Source organism: Phasianus colchicus, chromosome 14 (assembly GCF_987193195.1).
Source record: "Phasianus colchicus chromosome 14, bPhaCol1.hap1.1, whole genome shotgun sequence".
Lineage (NCBI taxonomy): Eukaryota > Metazoa > Chordata > Aves > Galliformes > Phasianidae > Phasianus > Phasianus colchicus.
In genome coordinates, this window is record NC_143449.1 from 6396302 (window position 1) to 6415060 (window position 18759).

At 38.5% G+C, this 18759-nt stretch overlaps 1 protein-coding gene across 2 annotated transcripts in view; it reads left to right on the forward strand.

Moving 5' to 3' along the window:
* The window catches only part of COL4A5 (collagen type IV alpha 5 chain), a 79704-nt gene that overhangs the window by 48925 nt on the left and 12020 nt on the right, over positions 1-18759 (forward strand). For both annotated transcript variants that reach the window (XM_031594471.2, XM_090150071.1), the window contains exons 25-41: positions 55-223; positions 854-946; positions 1045-1149; positions 1673-1770; positions 2043-2193; positions 2814-2927; positions 6157-6324; positions 7176-7265; positions 7784-7933; positions 9210-9308; positions 10294-10383; positions 11001-11140; positions 12562-12688; positions 13876-13956; positions 14527-14625; positions 15217-15267; positions 16141-16326. In XM_031594471.2, coding sequence (XP_031450331.2) covers positions 55-223; positions 854-946; positions 1045-1149; positions 1673-1770; positions 2043-2193; positions 2814-2927; positions 6157-6324; positions 7176-7265; positions 7784-7933; positions 9210-9308; positions 10294-10383; positions 11001-11140; positions 12562-12688; positions 13876-13956; positions 14527-14625; positions 15217-15267; positions 16141-16326 — 2011 coding nt within the window. The remainder of the gene's footprint in view (positions 1-54; positions 224-853; positions 947-1044; positions 1150-1672; positions 1771-2042; positions 2194-2813; positions 2928-6156; positions 6325-7175; positions 7266-7783; positions 7934-9209; positions 9309-10293; positions 10384-11000; positions 11141-12561; positions 12689-13875; positions 13957-14526; positions 14626-15216; positions 15268-16140; positions 16327-18759) is intronic.

Genomic DNA, 18759 nt, shown 5'->3' on the forward strand with positions numbered 1-18759 from the left:
AAATAATTCACACGTTCCTCTTTTTTTTTTTTATACTGCTGTTTCTATTTTCAGGGCAGTGTTGCATTCAAAGGAGAAATGGGAATTCCAGGTGACCCGGGAGTACCAGGTCTTCCTGGAGACAAAGGGCTTCCTGGACCTCCTGGTTTTGGTCCACAAGGTTCACCTGGTGAAAAGGGCATCCAAGGTGTATCAGGTCGTCCAGGGCCTCCTGGAGTTCCTGGTGAGTTAGTCTCTGTGTGTTCTTGAACAGAAGCTGTAAGTTTTTCTCCATGGGCTCTGGATAGTTCTCAGAACATAATGCTGCATGTAAGCTTTTCTCAAAGGCATTTGTACACTCCCTTACTGAAGGTGACCACAGAATTGCAAAGCAAGCTGAAATTTTATATTACTATAGGAATATAACTTTCCCTTCTGCTCTGACCTTTAGAGAAGCTTCTACTTTTTAATTTACTTGAGTAGAAATGCACTATATCTTCCATCTGGCTTATGCTTAATTATGATGTGACCACAACTGCTTTTAGAAACAAGGGTTTGCTTTTGTTATTTCTTTGTCAGCTGCACAGATCCTAAGCAAGTTGCACTGAAGTTACCTATGGAAAATACTATTCACATCATGGTACCTTGGAGGAAGCTAAAAAATGATCTTACAGAAAACGCTTACATAAATAATGCTTCTAAGCCTATAAGTGCTGTATGGGGCTCAGGGTCAGATAGCCTAATAGGTAAAGTCTTTGTGGTGTTTATGTTCTTTGTAAGCCTGAGCTATGGCTAGCAACTTTTCTCTCTACTCAAATAAATACAGAGAGAAAAATTCCATTGACTGATATAAATTTCCTCTTTTCTTTCTCAGGTCCAAAAGGTGACCCTGGTCAGACTATTACAGAACCAGGAGTTCCTGGTCCCCCTGGTCCTCCAGGAAGAAATGGTGACCCAGGTCTTCCAGGTAAAGCAGCAACTTTACCAGTCTATGGGATTCCAAGAGCAGTTTGTTTTCCTTATGATTGATTCTTGATAACTAATTTGACTTTCATCTTTTTACAGGGGATCCTGGTCAGCCAGGTCAGCGTGGCTTATCAGGCATCCCAGGTGCAAAGGGAGAGCCAGGTATTCCTGGCATTGGACTTCCAGGTCCACCAGGCCCAAAAGGTATGTTTGCAACCATGTTGCTGTACTTAACATCTGAAAGAGGGGGACACTGAGGATTGTGCCTCTTCACATCTTTAGACTTAAAGAAATATCAGCAAAAAACCCATATGCTGAGCTCTCATTCCTCTGTTCACTATACTGCTCCTTTGTGGTAGCTTGCATTTTTCACTAATCCAAGGATGCAAAAGCAAATGGAAAAAGCTTTGAGAAATTACAAAAGATTGAGCTATTGATAAATGATTTCCAAATGCTCTCTCAGGATTTTATTGTTTCAGATGTGAACTGTTTATAATTGGTGTTAGAACACACAGCAAGGCAAGTGCTCTCCTCTGATCAGAGTCCCACAGATCCTCTGTGCAAAAGACTGCATACTCAAATCTGCCTCAGCCAAAAGGGTACCTCCTGATTATCATTGAGCTTTTCAGGAATCACTTCTCACGTTACCTGAACATTTTTGGAAGAGTTGTTCTGATGATCTCTGATATCTTTTCCTCTGCTGCCCTAACCATTATGTCATGTTTAGGTTTCCCAGGGACTCCAGGCCCACCCGGAGCTCCAGGAACCCCAGGTCGCCCTGGCCTTGATGGACCTCCAGGACCACCTGGTTTCCCAGGCCAGAAGGTCTGTGCTTGCTTTTTTAATATAAAGCTTCATTTTATTGAAAGTTCTATGGCACCTGTGAAGTTGATAGGTAGGGAGGTTCTCACCTCTTGTTGTTAGCTTTTCATGGTGAGGAAGTCACGTTCTCTACTTGAAGTTTGAATGAGTGTAAACAAAAAGAAACTGAATTCTTGAGATGATGTGTGTTTTTTCTTTACTGCTCTAGCACTTCTCAGGAGAGGCTAAACTCAGAAACCTTCTTTTTAAAATTTGTTGATTTGAATTTGGTACAGGGGGATCGTGGATTTGGAGTTCCAGGACCACCTGGACCCCCAGGACCACCAGGTATAAAAGGAGTTCAAGGACCTAAAGGTGATCCTGGCTTCCCAGGAAGCCCTGGACTTCCAGGACGGGCGGGTTTTGATGGAACTCCAGGACCAAAAGGTATAGAGAAGGCTCCTGTTTTCTGTTCTCTTGAGTTTAAAAACTGTTAATGCAATAGGACTCATATGGCAATTACTTCAGAATCCATTTTTCCAAAGCACAGTTCCCTGTGTAAATGGAAACTTGTATTCTCAAAAGGCAAGTAAGCAAGAGAGTAGATACCAATTTGTGGGTCAGTCTCTGAAAATCTGTCATCTAGAGATAAATCATGTTTCTGTGGGAGTAAAACTTGAAGTAGGATAATGGTCATTTTTGATACTCTGTGCGTAGAACAGTGTGTCAGCAACTGATGAACTCCTATTGTTAATAACTACCTGTATTACACTGTGGAGTATGTCTAGTTTACTAAGGAGCATCTGTTAAGTGTGGATTATGATGCAAGTATCTGTCTCTGTGTAGTATAGAAATGTAAACTCTATATATTCCACAGAGAGAGAGAAAGAGAGAGAAAATCTCTGGCTTGCCTTTGAGGTGTATTTTTTTTTTCCTATATCAGATCCATATTTATTTTGCTTGCAAAAACAAGATTTCAGAAACAATATGCAGGCACTACTATGCATCTGAAAGTAAAAATCTCTGAATTGAGTTCACTATTTAACTAAGCAAGAATGTTCTTTTAGGTGACCCTGGACCAAGTGGACCACCAGGACTTCCAGGCCCACCAGGCATCCCTGGCATTGGAGGCCAAGGGCCACCTGGACCTCCAGGACCACCAGGTCCTGTTGGCCCACCAGGTAAAATGCATACGAATTGTACCCTCAGGTTATTTCTGACATACTTCAAGCAGGTATATGGAACACCCAAGGTCCTTCTGAGCAGATAGATAAAGGAAAATAGAAATTTCATGTCTGTTGGCTTGGCTGTCTTGCCAGTGAAGTGTGCAAAATTTGGTGCAGTGTTTTTTACTGAAATCAGAAATATATTCAAACTTGCTGTTTTCATGACATAGAGATCTTAGGTTGTAAAAACCTACTTTTTTTTTCTGTCTCAGAAGAGATTCCAGAAAATGTTGTACACAGATTGTGACACAATCTCTATAAAGGAGTTTCACAATATTTACACTCCAGGACAAGACAGAAGATGGCACAATGTCAGTGTAGAGGTCTGGGGACAGAGAAAGGAGGAAAGCTGCCTTTAGATGCCTGTGTTGTGCTGTTATTACTTTGCTTTCAAATAGCAAGATGGTTCTTAAATTCCAAAACAGCTTTCTATCTTACCAAACTCTGTATTCCAAATTCACTGGGTGCCAGATATTTTTAACCTATTTCTTTTCATTATCATCTACAAATGTATGTCTTTGGAAAGAAAGCAAACAAACTAAATCCTTTCTACAGTGCTACTTATCCTCTGCTTAAATGGTGAGTGTGGAGTCAAGAGAGTAATTCAGGTTCTCCCTTATGTGATTAGGCACTTTTTATTACAATGGAAGCTGAAGCACAATTTAACTCAGTTAATGGAGAGGAAGAAAGAATGAATATTCTGAACTAGCCTTTTCATTATTTTGTAGAGGAGTACTGTAGGAGAGGTCATACACCTTCACTTTGCCATAAGTACACTTTGAAAACACATTTAGAATTCCTCTTTCAGAAACATTCTGAGTTCAGGGTGTTCTGATTCTTTCTCTCAAATCTGTAAGGCCTGCAAGTTTTATGAGGTTTAAAGTAGATTAACAAAGTAAGATCTAAAGATAGAATTCTGATTATCACTATGTCTAAAGGGGACTTGATTGTATTTTGTCTAAAATGACTGCTGATAGATGAATGTATAAATGCGTTCTGTCTCTGTACACAAAGATTACATGTGCATGCATGTACAGCATTCTATTTACAGAGCTTGTTTAGAGAGATTCCTTTATTCCTGCACGCAGTGTATGGTCTTGCTGTGCACCAGTCCCTGATAGTGTAAGTGCATGACATTAACCACAGTTAGCACATTCTCTGTTGATATCAGCCTCAAACATAATTTTTCATTAATTTCTCAGTTGGGAAAAGAATATGTGGTTGCTGCACCAGCAGGTCTTGAATGTGTTGAGTGCTAAAGAGCTAGGAACAGAAAGAGGTCTGAACAAGGCACACAGACCTGAGCTATCAGACAGGTCCTCTGCCTGCCTTACTGTGCTCAACTGTACTTCTCCTGAACCTAAACCTGCTCTTCAGGCTAAGCTGAAGCAGAAGGCAACTCGAGTGTGTATTGCTGGGGGGAGATGTTAGTATAGGTTTGTATGTTTCATCCAATGCATGTTGTTTGCTTTCTCTATAACAGCTCTTCAGGTACTGGCCAAAATTTGATTTTGTGTGATCGTGATATTCTGCAAAATATCAGTTTTTGGTTTTTTTCCTCCAACTTGCTGATAGAACATGCGCAATCCTTATCCATCCTTGTTTTTTCTCTGCAAAGTAAGCAGTTCCAGGCACATGACACCATAGTTTAGTACAGTGGTAAGCAACTGCTAATAGAAAGCATGCTTATAATTAACAAATGGATGTCTGCAGCCTACACAATCAAGGAAACATGATCTACCTTTTTAGCATGAAAAGTGCCTGTCACATCATCGTTCTTAAGCTTGTTCCTGCAGCTGAGGAGGGGGTCCTCGTTTGTTAGAGTAATACTGCCTTGTATTTGTGAGCTTATGGCATAACATTTCACATCTCAGTACGCTGTGCTAGGGCATGTAAAGTGCAGTAAACCATCTTGGCAAGTGTAAGGATGTACGTTTGGAAAATGAAACGGTGAAAAAACTCACATATTGAGTGTTTTGATTTGTGGGGTTTTTTTGGCTTTTTTTTTTTTTTTTTTTTGTAATTGTTATAAAGTAGAAGTATCTTTTGAAAATCCCTATTTGAAAGAATTTACCAGATACAAGAAGCTGTCTGATAGAATGTACTCTGGTGTTCAAGAGGTGCCTGCCCAAGCCAGTATCTAGTAATGATAGTTTCAGGTAAGAGTTCAGAAACATCTTGTTCCTCTCAGCTCTGAAGAGAAGGCTAGATATGGAGAGGGGACAGTGCGGTTTTTTAAAGAATGTACCATCAATATTTGAAAATACTTTACTTTGTTTCTTGTTTCTGCATATGGTGTGGCTGCACTTAGAGTGGGATCCCCAGATTTCCTTTCAGTCTGCATTCTCTTAACAGTGTTAGTGTTGTATTCTTTGTACTTAGATCTGTTTTGGATTTTGTTTGTTTTTTTTTTCTCTAACTTTTATGTGCTTTATTTTGTTTCCTAACTTAACAACTATTACAACTCCTTACTGCTATCTGTCTCAACTTCCTGGCTTATAGGAACTCAGGGTCCCCAGGTACTGTGGTTTCTTTACCAAACCTTTTTCTTAGCTTCAGATTTAAGAATAGCCAATTTTTGCCTTTCAAGAGTATGTAACATCTCTGATACAGTGCACTGGAGGGAAACAAGCTGTCTGCTTGCTCCAGCACTGCCTCAAGCTCAGAATCGTTAGCATTAAACAATGTTGAAAATATTCTGACAGTTCATATTTTTCACTCAGAGAAATATAATGCAGTGCAGAATTTTGCTATTCTTCAAAAAATATTCAGCTGTTTTCTTAGAATGTTATAAAATGGAATCATTAATGGAATATACCTCTGAGAATCTCTTTATATTTAATGATAAAATACAAATCGATCTGATCAATCTTAGATATTTATTGTATTAATCAGAATTAAATGGTTACTTAAGGAAAGAAGCACCTTTCTTTAATGTTTGCTACAGCTTGTTAAAATTTTAGAAATACATCTCTTGAGGAAAATCTTCAGGGAAGTAAGGCCTTTAGTGCCTGGAAGTCATTAAAAATACATAGCTGTAAAAGGATGGGTAGGTTTTCGTCAGTGTTAGGAGTATATTGCAGAGAAAACCTGTCTGTTGTTCCAGTACAATGCCCAGAGACACGCAGATCTCAGCCTTGCCTTGTATTTTTTGGCTAAAAGATTGCATCTTAACATTGTCTAGGGTTGCAAGGCGTACCAGGAGAGAAAGGGGATCCAGGTCCTCCAGGCTTCGATGTTCCTGGTCCTCCAGGTGACCAAGGAACCCCAGGATATCCAGGGCCCCCTGGCCTCCCAGGCCCTCAGGGTTCACCCGGTCCACCTGGCCGGGATGGGATACCTGGATTTCCAGGTAAGTTCAGCTTTTTTTCCTGTGACAAAGGCCAAACTGTAGTTACAGGTGGATATTTTTTATGCTTGGCTTCCAGAGCCTCAGTGTTTATCCTATCTACTTAAAGTTGGACACACATTAACTATTACATTTCATAGTGTTGTTGCATTCGACTCCTCACCTCTCCACTCTTCCCTTTAGCTTGACACAACATTCTCCATGTTATTGTTTCATAGCAAAAGTGAAATCAATCAATTTCATTAGAAAAACTTTCTACTTTATTTTCTGATTTCGTTTCCAGTCATTGCTGCAATTTAGGGTGTTTGCTTTTTTTTTTTTTTAAAGGAAGTAATTACAAATGCTGTCAGCTGGATCCAGCACATAGTTTTAAATGCTATTTTCTTCTGTTTGTTATTCAGTTATAACAGTCTTTTTCTCCCTCTGGACAAGAAAGTTCAAGTTTTGAGGATTTCTGTTTATGCAGGGGGGGGGCATATCAAAGTTTTTTAAAGTAGTGCATTTGTAATGGCTTTCTTGGCTTTCAGTAAGTTTGAGTTTACTTTCAAGCAGGTATTTATTTTTCAAACCAAAGAATTAAACTTACTGGAGTTCTAAATATGCTTTCTACTGAACATTGCACTGCAAATTTTCTTCCTAGGACTTAACTGTGGAAAAATTGGTAATATTGTCAAGTGTTCTTCTATCTAATTTAGATCAATGAAGAACCGAGTGTATGTCATTTCCTTAAAACATAGTTCAGGCTTTATATGCATGTGCTCATTGATACCATAAAGATACAGGCAAGTTAATGTTAGGTACTGATGGGTTTTGGCTTTCTGTTTGAAATGACAATGGTGATTCAATATGTTTAGGTGCCAAAGGTGAGATGGGCGTCATGGGAGCCCCTGGGCCTCCAGGGCCTCCAGGGACTCCTGGAAGAAGTGGCCTTCCTGGCTCGAAAGGTACTGTTTGTTTTATCCTACCATGAAGAGAATGCAGAATGCAGTTTTCCATGTCCTGTGTGGAAAGTGGCTTTGTAATGCTAATGTCACAAATTAATTACTGGGGTCTGTGTGTTATCTTGACAGTTCTGATGTTCGTAATTGCTTTCCAATTTTAAGCCATAGCATTCAGTCAGTCTTCTTTAATCGGTGTCATGAAATGTTACCTATTTTTAAAATGTTATCCTTGGATTGATGGGACTCCAGTAGGGCTCTCTCAGTGTGGGTCACACAGGCAGCTGTTTCCTCTGAGCTGACAGACTGGCTATTTGCAGAACAAAGACATCCCCATGCAGTCCACTCAGATTTGTTCCAGGGCTTAAGCTACTGTAAGAACTTCCTATAAACTGACTGATCATTCAATGAATTCAAACTTCATGAATAAGTCATGGCCAACCTATGTAAGAAAAAGAATTAGAAATACATTAGCCTACCATATGGATTGTATTCTTTTCTTTTGTTGCCATTTCCTACTATAGGTAATAATGGATTGCCTGGCCCACCGGGGCCTCCTGGACCATTAGGACAGAAAGGTGTCAAAGGTGAAGCAGGCCTGCCAGGTCCACCTGGAAAAGTTGATCCAAAGCAGTTGGGAGCAAAAGGAGAAAAAGGCGAGCCGGGTGTTCCAGGTATAGAACTTTGTTTGTGGATTCTGGGGGGGTGGCTTGGCCCCTCAGATAACAGTGACCTCTAACTGAATTCATTACAACTCATTCTTTCTTACAGAAAAAAATAAACTCAGAATAGGAAAGTTGAGTCAGGTTCTTTTATTTTAAGCTTTCTTATTAAATGAGTTCTATGACAAAGGTACTGCATGTGGTTTTTTTATTAACCACATTTATTGTTTATTAACTGTTATATTATTTGGTCTACTGCTATATTGTAATAGCACTAGGGTGCTCTTACCAGGGTTAGGATTCAGTCTTCTGTTGTTATTCCTAAGTATGACGAGAGATAGTTGTCATGGCTGCTATGCTAGCTGTATTGCTGCTGTCTCTCAGGCCCTTGGGATTTTGCCTTGTAGGATGGAATTGCACAGGTCATCTGCTCATGCGTCGCCTCCAAATTCTCCCTTTGGGTGTCTCTGTAAGCTTACCCTCAGCTCAGCAAAATGTCATCTCTGTGTGTCATCTCAAGAAGCTGGAAGCCTTGAAGGTTTTCTCAGTTCACCCCAGTCTGTTTTCTCTCTTGCTTGTGTTTCTACTCCCGTTTTCTCACTCCTCTCCAGTGTTCTGATGTTGTCTTTGAACTCTAATTTAGTCTTGAAGTGTAAAAATATTCTCCTCTAGAGAGAACCAGGATACCAGCCACTATGTGCTAATTTATCTGTTGTATTAATTTCTGTGAAGCCTAGGTAAGCTCCTAAGACACTTCCTTTTTTATTTTTTTCTCTGTTAAGCGAGAGCTGTAGAAACCAGACTGAAGTATGCCAGTATGGCAGCCTAAACTTATTGTATGGGATAGTAACCACAAAGTAGTTGTAAAAAAAAATCTGCCAAAATACCTGTGTTACTTATAACAGCTCAATCCTGAAGTGCTTTGGGTGTACTGATGTAATTAAACACATATCAATAATCTGAATGAATATAGAGAGGTTAGCATAGAGTCTGCTCATTCAGAAACAGTCCCTTCTGAGTGAAGTGCAGTGACATTAGTTGAAAAGTTACTTTTTACACTATGTGCAACATATTGTTTTCATTCTGTAGTCATTTAAAACTTCTTTAGTAGCAATATTTTTTTGTCCTGATGCTTCTCTTGGCCAAATGTAGGAGGAATTATGTTTACTGAAGAAAAATCCCAGTTTGGATTTTCATTCATACATGTAAACGTCCTAGAATTTAGTGTAAAAGCTAATATACAGTAGTAGTCCTAATAATAATAATTAAATGTATATTTTTCTTTAAGGAATTCCTGGTTTATCAGGGCAGAAAGGTTATCAAGGTCTCCCAGGTGACCCAGGTCCACCAGGACTGAGTGGTCCACCAGGTGCACCAGGGTTGCCAGGTAAGTAAACAAGGTTTCAGGTGGATAGTTTTGTTATGTAAAATATTCATGCATTTTTATATCACGGGATTGGGGTGTTAATACAGGCATATCTAAGGAAAGCCTAAAGATCTGCACTTAAAACTGCTGCACAGATTGGGGCTGTTCAAAATTATTATCCAAGCAGAGTGCTTTGAGCTTTTTCCTCTGAACAGAACCAAAAGCAGTTTTAAGCTGATTCCACTGAAGATGAGGACTGCCTTTGGGTTGATGGAGAAGTGCATGCTGATTGAGTAACCAAAATGACTGCAAGATTTGCCAGCAAGACTTGCATTTTTTGTTTTATGTTTAAATCTTACATTATGAATTGTTATACTTGAAATTTTTGGACGGCCAATTGAGTGTAATGTGAAAGCTGTCTTTGCTTTCAAGAATTCGGAGGATCAAGAAAACAAATTCTGTTTTGCTGCACTTCTTCCTACAGCTACCTCAAATTATCCGAAATCTGGGATCTTTGCTCACTGTCTGATGTAGGTCTTGCTCTAAATATCTTGTTGGGCTTTGGGAATTTTTTAACCATCCAGGACTCATGCTAGTTAGAACACTGTAGGTCACATTTAATTTTCTAATAAAAGCTACTACGTATTGCAGATGAGGAAGAAATAATGTGTTCATGCTGCAAAACAGTTCATAAGAGACCAAGTCACAGTGGTACTAAATTACTTCAGATTGCTACTAAATCGTAGGCTGAAATTTGACCCATTTAATCAGACTAATCTCCAGAACAAGGAAGAAATTGTCCTAATCAGATCTTGGCAAAGAACTGTAGAAGTTTAAATTTTCTCTACAGATGGGGAAAAAGTTTGTAGGAGAAGCTTGAAGCCTAAAGCAACTCCAAATCCATTGCCTTTTGTAATTAGATGAGAAACATGTTTGTATGATGGCACATAAATATCAGGAACTTTTAATTACTGTCATTAATTAACTAAACCCACAACTTTTCCAGGCATCAAAGGAGACATGGGGCTTCCTGGGCAGCCAGGACCAACAGGTCCTCCAGGGCTAAAAGGTGCCATGGGAGAGATGGGCCTTCCAGGTTAGTTCTTGTGCTCATATTTTATTTCATTTAGGCTAGTGCTTTTCATTTCTGTAATAAAAAAGTGGACTTGTTTCTGTGCAATGCATAGTAATTTAAATAAATGGGAATGCACAGGAGAAAATTCAAACACTAAGTATATTGTACTTAATTTTAAAGTGTTTGCAGAAGTAGAGGCAGGATGATCTGCTTTTTGTAACTTCCATTTTTTCTTAGATTCCATTCTGTGAAATAGTTGAAAAAAAGATGATTCAGTAAATCCAGTTTTCATTAGACAGACATCAGATACAAGCATAACAGGGAAAGGAGTCTTTATAAAGATTACTGAAACAAAACTTCCTTTTTCTGATTCTTGTAATATTAGATTGTGCCTAAGTAATAAAAGGAGGTGTTTGGATTTGTGTATGTTAAAAATGGAAAAAAAGAAATCTTAGAGATGTCATGAAAAACCCAAGAAAGATCTTAGATAATTGTTTTAGTTATTAAAAAATAAAGAACATCAGTTATTCAAAGTCCATTTGTTTGTCCTAGTTCAGTTGGTATAATTTGAGTTACTTCTGAACCACTGCAGAAGATTTATTTCTACTGATAGAACTTCCATTTTATATTTCTGACAGGTCCCCCAGGAAGTAAAGGCAGCCAAGGAATAGCAGGACGTCCAGGGCAGCCTGGGCCTGCTGGATTTCCTGGACTGAAAGGGGAGAAAGGTGATCCTGGTCTTTCAAGCATTGGTATTCCTGGTCTGCCTGGACCAAAGGTACGTTTACAAAATTTTCAATAGGAGTTTACATGAGGAAATCAGACTCTGTATTGATATTTTTTTTAGAACTGTATTAATATTTATAATAATAAATATGTATATAAATACATTAAGAACAAGCAAGATTTCCTGTAGTCTGTTCTTCTCAGGTAGGAGCAAAAATTTATAATTTTACTGAGGATAAATATTTGTGTATAATTTAATCTGCTGAGAGCTGAATATGGTTTACCAGACTTTACAGTTTGCACTGATACTCAGTGACATTGTGACAGTTGATATGGATTTATACAAGCATCTTTATTCCCATGTCTAATGATGCAGTTAATTTTGGAAAAAAAAGTTAAGGTTATGCATTTAAGAATAAATTACTATGGGAATGCCATGTCATTATTAATGCTGTTTAAAATTTTTTAGTGTACATGGAACTTTTGTACTAACACTTCATAATGTATTTTCTGTAATTTTCAAGAATTGGTGAAAAGACTTAAGGAATATTTAGCAGATTTCACTGATACTTTGCAATTACTGTTGAGCAGCAATTAATTTAGCAAAATTGTTGCATGATTTAAGTCCCCAGTTGTTGGGTTTTTTCTTTTTTTCTTTCCCATTGTCATGGAGTACTGCATAGTAAAAGAATCTTGGCTTCTTAACATTTGATTGCATTTTCACAGAATCACACAATGATTGAATTTGGGAGATATCTCTGGAGTTTACTTCTCCAGCCCTCCTGCTCATACAGGGTCACCTACAGCAGGTTGCCCAGGATCATGTTGAGAACCTGGGACCATGTCAATTTTTTTTATAGAACATCAAAGTTCTGTCTGTTCTGTTCAGTTTCTGATTACCATACATACAATTACGTGGAATTTCAGAGATTAGCTCATTTTCCTTCTACTTTTAAAAACTTAATTACTGTTCGTTCCCTATATCTGTGCTTTCAACCCATTTCTGATTTTATATGTGTTTATGGTAACCCAAATAACCTTTAAGATTTAACATTTGTTTATGGCTAAAACTTTAAAAGCTGTCATTGGTTTTTGAATGTCAAACTACCAACAAAATCTGGGAAAGCCCAGTCAATGAACTGGTATGTGAGCATAGCAATTCAGGATTAAAAAGAAATGCATCAGGATTGCAGAGGTATGTGCAAGATAATTTGACCCGGTGATTTGCATCAGCATTAGTATCAAAGAATGAGAAAGTGCTCAGTTCTCTTAATAGCAATTGAAAATTTGCTTAGGAGAAAGTATTGCTGGCAAACTGAAAATGTCAGTTTGCTATTTGGCTTTTTTTTCCTGAGATTGTTAACATTAACTGGATATAAGAAATATGATTGTGATGGTGAGACTGGGAACGTGCAAGAAGGGTTTAGTGATCCTACAAAGACTGGGTTCTTAATTCTGCTTAATGTTTTCTAGGGTGATCTTGGTTTGCCTGGATATCCAGGTAGTCCAGGCAGTAAAGGTGTAGCTGGAAATCCTGGTTTGCCTGGATTGCCTGGCAGTCCAGGTGCAAAAGGAGAGCCGGGCCTTCCTGGATTCCCAGGTAATTCTGAATAGGCTTTTTTCCAGTGTATGCATACATATAAATACAGTGGGTGATTGGTGGAGTGCTGCTTCTACTTTCAGAAGCTTTTAGGAATCTGCTGCTTATAAGCTTTGTGCTGTTGGAACTGTCAATGCAAGCACACGTGTGTGAATACACAGCTTCAGAGCAATGTGAAACAGCCCATCTGCTTTGAGGGGGGAAGTAGTTGTGTGAGCCAATGTGTTCCACTCCTTACCTCCTCTGACCCACCTGTTTTGTGCTCAAGTTTTTCCTTCATGAATCAATAAAGATAGTGTAATCAGGAAACCTGAACCTTTTTTAAAATGGTGTTTATTGTCTAAAATAAATGTTATAAAGGGAAATCCTTCTGAAGCATTATGAAGTTGAGCTTTTTACTGTTTTCTGGAAATATTACTAGGTTGTTTGTGGATATATGTCAGCTCTTTCTATTTGCTGATATGTGATGTCAAAAAAAATGAAGGTTTGTAGTTACGGAGCAATAAAGGGTGTTCTACAAGCATACTTGAGCTGTCTTTAACCCAGGGAGCCAGAGAATTTATAATACTGTAGTCATGGCAGCAGGAAGCTTAGCAGGGAGCAAAACCTGGCCGTGAACCTGAGAGTATTTAACCTATGCTTCATGCCATGCGTGGAAAAACTGTGGGCAGTCAAAATGTTGCATTAGGGCACTCCCTTGATCAGGCTCAGATGATGTTCAGAACAGACACATTCCAACAGGTCGATCATTTTTCCTGCCTCCCACTCAGTTAATGCTGTAGGGGTTAAAGTCGGGTATAAATACTAAGAAGGCTGGGGAAGAGCTGGCCAGCCATAGCTCATAATGCTTTTGCTTTGTTGTCAACAAGAAATACCTGTCTCTAAAATAGTAATTTCCTAGCAGACTGCCAGACTGACTCTGTCCTTGGCCACTGGCACTCAGCAACTAAGAAGACAGTCTTGAAAGTAGCTGTCAGGACACTCACACTAGCATGCTTTGTTTCTGTATGTTCTTTCCTTTATAGTTCATCTCCTCCATCAGCTTTAAATCCTCAAAATGAACATAAATACAGTGTCTTGATGCAGTTAGCTAATTTGCTACTCAGGGCATTCCAGACTGTGGTATTTCAAGACCTGTTAAAAAGCCACTTCTGTGCTGTTTCTAATGAAATGTCTGTACTTTACAGGAACACCAGGAATTCCAGGACCAAAAGGTATCGAAGGGCCTCCAGGTAATCCTGGTCTGCCTGGACCACCTGGGCCAGTAGGTGAGCATGAATGGTGTGAAAAATGTCACCTGCTTCTGTGAAAAGCATAACATGTGAAGCCATATCCTTTCTTCTTCTTAACATCATGAAAATGCATCTACCCATACATGGATGCTCAAATGCCATTGCACATGTCACTGAAATGAAGTAGAAAAGAAAAAAGTTTTAACTTTTCACATCTTTTGTCTGCTGTTTTAATCATACCATCAGCCATTAAAACATGTAGTTAACTGTCAGTGTTTACTAGCTTTGATTGTATATTCCAGTGGCTGAACATTGTTTAAAGGAAAAAAAAATCTGATTTCTGCTGAAGAGAAATCTTATTTTTAGTCAAGTACTTACACAGTTATGGGCATAAAAGCCTTTTCTGAATTGTCAAGGGAAATGGGAAGGGAGAGAGCAAGAGAAAGGAAAGAGGTTTTAATTCAAAGATTACACCCTTGTAAATTTATACTACACTCTCATACTTTCAGATTCAGTTGGGGGCAGGGCACATTTACTTATCTGTTTTATTTTTATTTTATTGTAGGCTACGTTTCACTGTGCTCAAGTGTTCTATCCTCTTTTTAGGTGATACTGGTCGTCCTGGCCCTCCTGGTCCTCCCGGGGAGAAGGGACAGCCTGGTCGAGATGGTATCCCTGGACCAGCTGGTCAGAAGGGTGAACCAGGTTAGGTATCCTTTGGTGTTTTGGATTTTTTTTTTTGTCATCTTCAGTATGTGTTGTGACATCCTGCTTTTTCTGTTCCTTTTTTTTCCTTTAACTATCCGTATACCTTTTAACTGCTTCTGTAGTTTCAATCTGCTGAATGGTTCACAAAGGATGCTGTCAAGACTCTCTTGAAGCACAGGACTAGAATTCAGTCAGCTCTCAGATTTTTACACCCTGACATGGCTCAACACCCGCCCCTATTCTTGCATTCATTGGTACATGTATTGCTTCAGCTCAGGCAGGGAGTGGATAAATGGCATAATGTCTTTCCTAAACACAGAACCCCAACAAGAAATACAAAAGTTTAATCAGCCAAAATCTGGAAAAGCACATTGTAAGTGGATGGAAATACTTATAAATAGTCATAATATTATCAAAGTCACAGATACACTTTGTAACAAAACCTCCAGCTTTGTTGTTGATTCTGCGTGTGAATAAGGAAATTGAGTTTTAGATGAACTGCACTTTCATCATTCTTAGCCTCATATTCCTCTTCCCAGAGACTTGAAAGCTAAATGTTCGTTATTAACTGAATCTATTTCTTTTCAGGTCTGCCTGGTTTTGGGCGCCCAGGACCTCCGGGACTCCCAGGATTATCAGGTAGAGTTTTTCAGCTTCTTTTTTTGTGGGTTTTTTGTTGGCTTTTTTTTTTTGCTGTTGTTAAAATGTTGAATGGAAACTGTCTGTATAATAAAAACAGCAAAAACAAAAAACCAAACCCCAATGTTACATCTGCTGCAACTAATGAATATAGAAAAAAACAATGTTTTTTCACAGCAGATCATTTTAAGTTAACCAGGGTAATAAAGACGCTCATTACTGACTACTGAATATTGTAAATTAGGAATTATGTAGGCAAAATAAAACCACACAGGGTAATTGAGCCTACTGCACTATCTCGAACTTTGCTGATCTGTCTCAGTAAATAAAGCATTCCTACAGCAAATGACAAACGAAGCTGCTTTGAAAATGCTTGCTATATTTTCAAAAGCAACTTCACAACCTCAGTTGTATTACATTCCAATAGCATTCCTAAATTCCTTAAACTTATTGGAAAATTTTGCATTTATGTCTTAACTTTCAGCAGTGTCTCAAAAAAATACTGAAGTCTTAGTAATTTTCACAAGATTTCTTTGTGAGTATATAAAGCTCGTAAAAGCATTGCTTGTAGGTTCATAAGCTCTGAGGATGGTTATAAATTACAGTGTGAGTAGTAAAATGAAACTTAGTAAGATTTTTTTAACATTTCAGAAGCTATAGCACTTACTCCTGCTAAAATTATTAGCCCTAATTCTTTTCTGAACTTGTTGCAACAATTTTATATTTTCTCACTGCACAAACAAGGTAAGTTGTGGTCAGAATTGCACCTTCTTAGTCAAGAGGGGAAGAAATAGCTTTGCAAATTCGCAATTGGAATTTTTTCATATATCAGTGCATAACAGTGTTCATAAATGTGGCTGTTTGGTTTTACAGGGCAAAAAGGTGAACTGGGGTTACCTGGCCCACCAGGACCCCCTGGACTTCCAGGTCTGAAGGGAGAACCAGGTTTCCAAGGATTCCCTGGCCTACAGGGTCCACCAGGTCCACCAGGATTACCAGGGCCACCTCTGGAAGGTCCTAAAGGTAGCCCTGGCCCACCAGGTGTTCCAGGAAGACCAGGTAAGGGCATGATCCATATCTATCAAGATTTACCAGTACTTTTGTTTTTTTGCTGAAAGGTTATCAGTTTTTGGACTTCCTCAATTTATTTGGGTGGAAAAGTTCAAGACCCATGGAATAGGTCTTAATTGTTTGTGGGCAACCAGAAAATTTTGTTGCCAAAAGTAACGGGATTTAAAAATAAAACATCCTCAGTTTTTTTTTTTTTATCTTTTTTTTTATTAATTTCTGATACCTGGCAGCAAAAATGCAGTGTTTTAATAAATGTGAAGCTCTCCGCATGCTGTCACAGAAATCACCTAGCGAGCACGATACCGACTGCTGAGCACCTGATACCTTTTGCAGTGCTGTCACTTGAGCAGCAAATGTCATCGCGCACAAAAACCAAACATAACAAACCCCATTGTCTTAAGAGCCATGAAAATCAAACTCACGTTAGCATCACAGCATGATCAAATTGGATAGCTGCCTCTTCACCTTCATGTCATGTAACATTGCTCCATTGTGTCACGTGGCTCCCATGGATTCAGTGCACCATCATGCCGTGTTCATCTTTCCATTCCATGTTTGCACTTTGTTCCTGCACCAACTAATTCTGGGAATGAAAAACCTACCCTGCTGAGTTAACATTGCTGAGCAACTTCCTTGCTTGTCTTAGAACTTGATTTTTTGTCATAGAGTGTTTAATCACATTAAGATATACTCTTAAAATATGTAATTGTAACGAGCCTGGCACAGCTCTTACCCAGGCTTATTGCTATAGCTTAAATCTGAAGGTACTTTGGCACAAGAAACACTCATCTCACTTAACGTGCTTGATATTCTCCTTAAAGGAGACAGTACTTTCACACCCAGCCAATGGTTGACTACATATATATAAAGCAGCAATATTTTTATTTATTGCCCTCAAACTCTCACTTCAGATTTTTCTGTTGTTCTAATGTTTATTTGGGAAAGTCAGTTTTAAGTAGTGTATTTGTAAAATAGCATGTGTTTCTCACTGTAGATATCAAAGGAGAATATAGTTTTGAAGTAAATGTTTGGAAAGAATTTAACATTCATTAACACCAATAATTAAAAAGTGAACTGGCTAAGCATCTCCTGATGTGTATGTAATACAAATACGGACTGAGATTCTGTGCTCTGCTGGAGCATTTGGTGTTTTGATGAAGCTTCTAATGCTGGTTACACTTCTCTATAATTGAGTGGTTACTGACTCAAATCAGATGGGGAAGTAGGAGTAGTGCTGAGACATGTTTTGTGCAATTTTATGAGCATCGAGGGGAAAAAACAACCACTGAAGTTCTGCTCAGCCATGTTCTCTCTTCTCTTTCTTTCTCTTATTTCTATTTTTGTTGCATGCAATGTATAAATTGATGCATTTGTTTCGCTCAGCTATGTGTGAACTAATGTGGACAAACCAAACTATTATTGCAGTTGTGGTACAATCAGCACTCCAACCTTTTGTTTCAAATGATAACAGCCTATTGTTGAAGTCTGATTTTTATAACGTTTCAAATAAGGCAGCTAGTCATAAAAGTAGCTGTTTGGCTGTCAAATTACTCCCCTTCTAGGGACGTAAATAAAAACAGAAGCTGTATGTATATATTGTCTGTTGTTGACTTCTGGGTTTGTGCTAAGATTGGTGAAAGTGATGAGGTCAGACATGATGAAACACTGACTTCAGCTGAGTTGTCTCAAAACCAAATTTGGACAGATGATGTTGGGTGGGATTTATTCATCAAGGGTAAAATGAAGCCAATCTCCAGGGCAATGTAACAGTGCTGTTATTCCATGGGTCAGTTTTTCATTGCAATGAATAATAATAGTTTGGTGTTTTGCACACTGTATGTGAAGAAATATTGAGCTAAATCTAAAAAGAAAGGTTTAGTTGAATATGTTAGTTTGTTGATATTTCTAACAGTTTTGATGTTTTTCCCCTTGTTCTAATGATGACCTTGGTGAACTCTGACCCCCTACTCCCAGGTCCCTCAGGTTAGCCCCTTAACTCCAAAATTATAACTTTGCATGAAGATGAAAGTATGTACTTTTTTAGTGTCTGAATGTAGATATGCTGAGTCATTTTTCATACATACCTTTTAATTTGAGGGAGAAAAGAACATAGGGTTTCATATTGTTGTAGGACTGACACTGGAAGGACTGCTTTCCCTCTGGTGGAAGTTCACGTGGGTCCAGATTTACAAGACTTTTACAGTGTCCCAACTATGAAATTTACTTTAGTGTATTTATTCCCAGAGGAGGTGAAAAAAATATATGCTACTTTTCCTCCTTATGTTAAAACAAACCAAAAAACAGCATATTTTGCTCTCCTCCCATATTTTTGCTGCATAATTGCTTTGTAGCTCGGACAAATGACAGTATTCATTTTTGTAACACCTGCTGATGATTTTTGCATGCTCTGATGTGATTTTC